Genomic DNA, 5,284 nt, shown 5'->3' on the forward strand with positions numbered 1-5,284 from the left:
GGTTTCAGTCAAGGCTCTAGAACTTTGGACACACCATCGTCACTTCCTCCTCCCTACTCCCGGCTCCCGGTCCTTCCCTATAGTGTGTCATAGAAGAGGCGCACAGCGCTCACCACCTCCGACTAGGGTCTGCCCTGCCCACCTGCACCTGGCCCAGCCCTGGGCTCCAGGTGTCCCCAGTCAGCACTGAAAGGTGCTCCCAGGAGGGACGGCACCCATCGCAGCTTGAGTTGTCCCTGCCCTCGTGATCACAAAGCAGTGAAACTGTCCAGAAAATGTCCCTTTTTATTCCATACGCAAATAAGTAGATTCATTTAAAAAAAACAACAACCCGGAGGCTGCGACGTCTGCAGAGAGCCCCGCCTGCCTGCTCCTGGAACGGACGACGGCACTCACAGGTCCAGGGTCCTTTCTCCACCAGCACCCGCGGGAGGGTAGCACAGCCCTCCGGGCCGGCCTGCTGTCTGGGTCCCAGGAAAGGGACCTTTACTGTTGGGGGCAGTCTGTGGGGGCAGTCACCGCTCAGCCTTGGACAGCCGGTTCGTAGTTCTCCTTTGTTGAACTGGGCTTGGCCTGAGGGCAGCTGCCCCGGGTGGCCGTGGCCGACCGCTCCTCGCTCCTCGCTGAGGCCGGGGGTGGCCGTGGCGCCGTGGGCTGCGCAGCCCAGAGTCTCTGCATGGCCCCCCTGTTCGAGTGGGGATCCAGCCTGGCAACTGGGTGGGGCGTCCCATTACATTCTAGAGGCGCTCCCCGCAGGAGCTGAGGCCCGCCCGGCCGCGGCCTGCGCTCCCGAGGTGCCTAGGAGGCCGCAGGAGCGGCCATCCCTTCCCCAACGCCCCCTGAGCCCTGCGCCTGCCGCTGGATCGCGTGTCCACACAGGTCCACAGGGTCGCGGGGAGAGGGCCCGGCGGGCGGGGCTCACACCAGGCCAGGCATCTGCGCCCGCAGAAAGGGCACGGAGGCGGCGGCCGGGAAGGCGGCCAGCGGGTAGGCGAGGGCCCCGGAGAAGCCCAGCAGCGGTGGGGGCGGCGCGGGCGCGGCGGGCGCCAGTGGGAAGGGCAAGGTGGCCGGGGGCCCGGCGGCGGCCGCGGCCGGGGGGCTTTCGTGGTAGAGCACGGGCACGCGGACCAGGCGCTGCGCTCCCGGCGGGGACAGGCTGGCCGCCTCCAGCTCGGCCGCCAGCTGCCGCTTCCACTTGTTGCGGCGGTTCTGGAACCAGATCTTAACCTGCGTCTCGGTGAGCTGCAGGGAGGCGGCAAGGCCGGCGCGCTCGGCGCTGCTCAGGTAGCGCTTTAGGTCGAAGGTGGATTCCAGCTGGAAGACCTGGCTGCGGGAGAAGACTGTGCGCGTCTTCTTCTTTCGGCCGCCGCCCACGCCAACGCCGCCGCGTGTCTCCCCAGCCGCCGCAGGGACCTCGGCCAGCTCCGACGCCTCCTCCGTGCCGGCCGCCGGGCCACGCGCCGCCAGCTCCGCTGCCTCCCGCTGCACCGCTCCCTGCCCGGGGCCTCGAGGCCAGGCGCCCTCAGCACGGCCCAACTCCTCGCCCGTCTCCGGTGAGTCCCGGTCGCTGGCTGCAGGGGAGAGAGGGCACCACCGTTGGTTCTAGGGCACTGATTACCAGACTCAATCACTGAGGCCAGCCGTCCCCACCTTGAGGTCGCTCACAGCCACAAGCAGGGAGACCGTCCAGCACAGGGCTGGGCACCCAGCAGCTCTGGGGATGCACACACTGTCAGAACCATGGGAGGCGGCCCAGAGACCAGGGAGCAGCTCCAAACCGACACCCCGCAACACACACAAACACAAACGCACACCCATGTCAGAGGACAACAAAGGGATGCAGAGCAAAGAAAAGAAACAAAAATACTACACGCGCAAAGCAGGCTGACCCCAGTGAGCACTCCCCACTCCCAGCTGCACCACGGAGGAGGGGGGCCCGGAAAAACACACAAACCTCCCGCAGAAGCCCCGGGACGAGAGGAAAGATGTCCTTCCGAGAAATGTACACACCGAAAAACAAGCACAGGACACCCCCTGCCACCTGGCACCCAGCCCCACGCCAAGCTCCCCAGACGGAGGAATGAAGTTCGCAGGCCTCTTCCCGCACCCTCTGCCCGCTTGCACAGAAACGTTCCATAGTAGGAGGACAAACCAATGCAAAGGATCCCCAAAAGAGAACTCCCATCAGGTGAGGGAGTCACCCCCACACCGCATACTCCTGTAGCCCTGACCCAGTGCCCACAAGGCAAGTCCACACCAGCCACAATCATGCTCAAAGGGAACACGGGCACATGCCACGCCAAGCAACATGCGGCAGCTGAGCCCTGCCCCAAACACCTTCATGACTGGAGGTTCAGCCTCATGGGTTTGGGGGTACAGAAGCTCACAGGGGGTGTCTGAGTTCATGTTCCAAGTACCAAGCTCCCCTACTCATCTCCCAGAAACAAGAAGAGGCCCACAGGCTGGCAAGGGATGATGTCAGGTTAAAGAGGCCAGCCGGGACCCAGAAGCACTTGCCCAGATTGAAGAGGGCAGCTACCTCCCACTGCAGGGCTCCGGAGGCTAACTCGGACCCGCTGCTTTTCTGCCTTGGTCTGGAGCCTCTCGTGCAAAGGGCAGGCCCTGGTTGACAGGTTAGAGGTGGAGGCAGAGTTTGGCCTGGCCCTGGGCCCCTGGAAGGCTGTGCACTCGGCCGGGTGTGTGCCTGCAGTGTATTTGCAGCATTTGCACGCTCATGCAAGGAGTGCGCACACTGATGGGCTTCTGTGCATGATTCCAGCTCTGTGCCTCATGCCCAAGGAGTGTGCACATCCCACTCACGCCCGTGGCCAATCCCCATGGCGTGTGCCCTCACAGCGCCCACAGAGGAGTCAGGCAGCAGGTTGTGGTGCATGCTACTAGATCTGGGGAGTCCCTGCCGCTCCCCAATACCCCAAACTCACAGAGGCCCATGTGCTGCCACAAAGCACTAGGCTGACTTGCCAGCTCTGGTGAGGAAGCGGGACCCTAACCCGCATGGCACGAAATAAGGGGGAGCCGCCTCCGCAGGGGTGCCACCTGGGCTGCAGGAGGGGATGCACCCCAGGGATGAGCGGAGAACAAATTTCACCCTGAGAAACTCTTTCCATAATCTCCCCCAGAAGGGCACTAGAAAGAGTTGCTCAATTTCTGGGAAACCACGGAGGCCCTGCTCAAGTCTAAGTGTAGGGGGTGGGGGCCTAGACTTCCTAAGTGTGGGTGCCGAGATGTGGGGTCTTTTGCAAGGGGTCACTCCACGACATGGAAAGGGTTATCTAACAAGTGAGTGGGGGTCGTAGGCCACTTACTCCCCAGCACACACTGATATTCATACAGAGGACAGCATGGATCCCAGAGCAGGAGCCTGCAGAGGGACCACGTCTTCAGCTGGCCTCAAGGTCCAAAGGCTGTGTTGGGGGTGGGGGCTGGCTAAGCCAGGGCTTGGGGGGTTGGACTGGCTTTCCTGGCCTTCCTCCCAGGGATCTTCCTAAAGGGCAGGTCCAAAAGGGAGGCAGCGACCCTGGAAACCTGGGGAGGGGAAGCAGAACTAAGGGGTCAGATACCCAAGCAAGGGGGCAGAGGGGTTCTGGAGTTGAGAACCCCCAGCCCCAGTCTCAAGCCCTCAGCAGGGAACAAAGGCAAGGAGGGGGAGGGGCAGAAAAAGAAGAGAGAGGGGTTGGACTGGGGGCCTCAGAACAGGCTCCCTTCTTGCCTGGCACACTCCATGCCCCTCAAGGACCAAGAGGGAGGCCCAGGCCCCTGCCCCAGGCTGTCTGCAGCAGGCACAGAGGAAACAGAACTCTGGGGGGGCACAGCTGCTGTGTTAGAAGGCTCCCCTCCCTGGCCCCACCCCCACAACACTGCACCCTCTGCTCAATGCCCCCTTTTATTTTTCCACGTCTGACGCTACTTTGTCTCCTTTTCCCTCCATCTCTTCCTCCTCTTTTCTCATCACTCTTGGGGTTCTTTTTCCTGCATCTTCCCTTCCCCCCACCCCATTCTCTCTCCCGCAGCACATTCCTTTCTTCCTCCATCCTCCCATTTTCTTTCTCAGCCTCTTTCGCCTTCTCCTGTATCTTTCCCTGTCCTCTTTCACTCTCCTTTCTCTTTTCTTTGGCCTCCTGTTGTCCCCTGTCCCCAGCCTCCCTGGGACTTGAGGAGCCCGGCAATGGGTGAAGCTATGGCCTGCAAAACCACCTCGTTAGCGGAGCTCCTGCCCCAGAGGGTGGGCCTCCAAACCAGCCCAACCAGGGGCTCCGTGGGGGCCCCACACGGCCCAAACGCCGTTCCACAGAAGGGAGAGAATGGCCCAGTACGGGCGGCGACGAGCCCGAAGTCTCCCAGCAAATGCGCAGGGAGGAAGTCGGGCCCCACCGCCTGGCCCACCCCTCCCCGCGCCCTCACTCACTGTCAGGACTGAGGCCGCCTCCGTAGCCACCGTGCGCCCGTGGGTACCAGCGCGCTGCCCCTCCGCAGCCCAGAGCGAAGGGCGGCCCGGGACCGGGGGGCGGCCGAGGACCGAGGCCCAGCGCGCCCGGCCCGAGCAGCGCCCGGGCCCGCGCCTCCCCGCCAGGCCCGGTGACCGCGAGCAACTGTCGCCGCCGCCGTAGCCGTCGCCGCCGCGCCTGCTCGGCGTCCTCGTCCTCGGGGTCGTCGTCGTCGTCCTCCTCGTCCTCCCGGCTGCCGTCGCCCTGGGTCGCGCGCCCTGCGCCCTTGGCCTCGGCAGCCAGCAGGTTCTCGATGAGAAAGGAGGAGGCGCGGGCCGGCGTGGCGCGCCCGGGCTCCGTCAGCTCGTCAGGCATCGCGGCCGCGGGCTTCTCGGGCTCGGCCGGGCTCCTCGGTCCCCGCTGGGGATGGTGGCGCGCGGCTCCCGGGCGCACGCGCGGGCCGGCCCTGGAGCTGCTACCCGGAGCGCTGGCGTCGGGCCCCGCGGGGCAGGCGGCGGCCTCCGCGCCGGGCTGGGCTGGGCCGGGAGCGAGTGCGCGCCGACAGCCGATCGGGCAGCCGCCTGGCTCGCCTTTCAGGTCGCCGTCCTGGTCGCCGCCGGGGCGGCCTCACTGGGGGCGGGGAGGGGGAGGGGCCAGCAGGGGCGGGGGGGTCGCGGGCTGGGCCGGGAGGGCGGCCCGCTGAGCCCCGAGGACGCTGCGCCGGCCCCGAGCGCGGCCGCTGCTGGGAGACGCTGCCCAGACCTGAGCGCGCGGGCAGCGGCGCAGCCGAGGGCGGGCGGCCCCGGGCGCAGGCGGGGGGTCGCGCCGGGTCCGATCCC

At 65.8% G+C, this 5,284-nt stretch overlaps 1 protein-coding gene across 1 annotated transcript; it reads right to left on the bottom strand.

Moving 5' to 3' along the window:
- Positions 1 to 262: 262 nt before the first annotated feature.
- HMX1 (H6 family homeobox 1) lies at positions 263 to 5,040 on the bottom strand. The gene is made up of 2 exons (XM_032135903.2): positions 4,427 to 5,040; positions 263 to 1,571 (listed from the first exon to the last, which is right to left on the bottom strand). The coding sequence occupies exons 1-2, from the start codon at positions 4,818 to 4,820 to the stop codon at positions 919 to 921; spliced, it is 1,047 nt and encodes a 348-aa protein (XP_031991794.1). The 5' UTR covers positions 4,821 to 5,040; the 3' UTR covers positions 263 to 918.
- Between the last annotated feature and the right edge of the window lie 244 nt (positions 5,041 to 5,284).

Source organism: Hylobates moloch, unplaced genomic scaffold (genome assembly GCF_009828535.3).
Source record: "Hylobates moloch isolate HMO894 unplaced genomic scaffold, HMol_V3 SCAFFOLD_17, whole genome shotgun sequence".
In the NCBI taxonomy this organism is placed as follows: domain Eukaryota; kingdom Metazoa; phylum Chordata; class Mammalia; order Primates; family Hylobatidae; genus Hylobates; species Hylobates moloch.

What these genes read in the sequence shown, in the direction of transcription:
- HMX1 (XM_032135903.2), bottom strand. Translation starts at nt 4,820, where the DNA reads ATGCCTGACGAGCTGACGGAGCCCGGGCGCGCCACGCCGGCCCGCGCC. An exon ending in AGGCGGCCTCAGTCCTGACA is followed by an intron (nt 1,572 to 4,426) that starts GTGAGTGAGGGC and finishes TCTCCCCTGCAG; the next exon opens with CCAGCGACCGGGACTCACCG.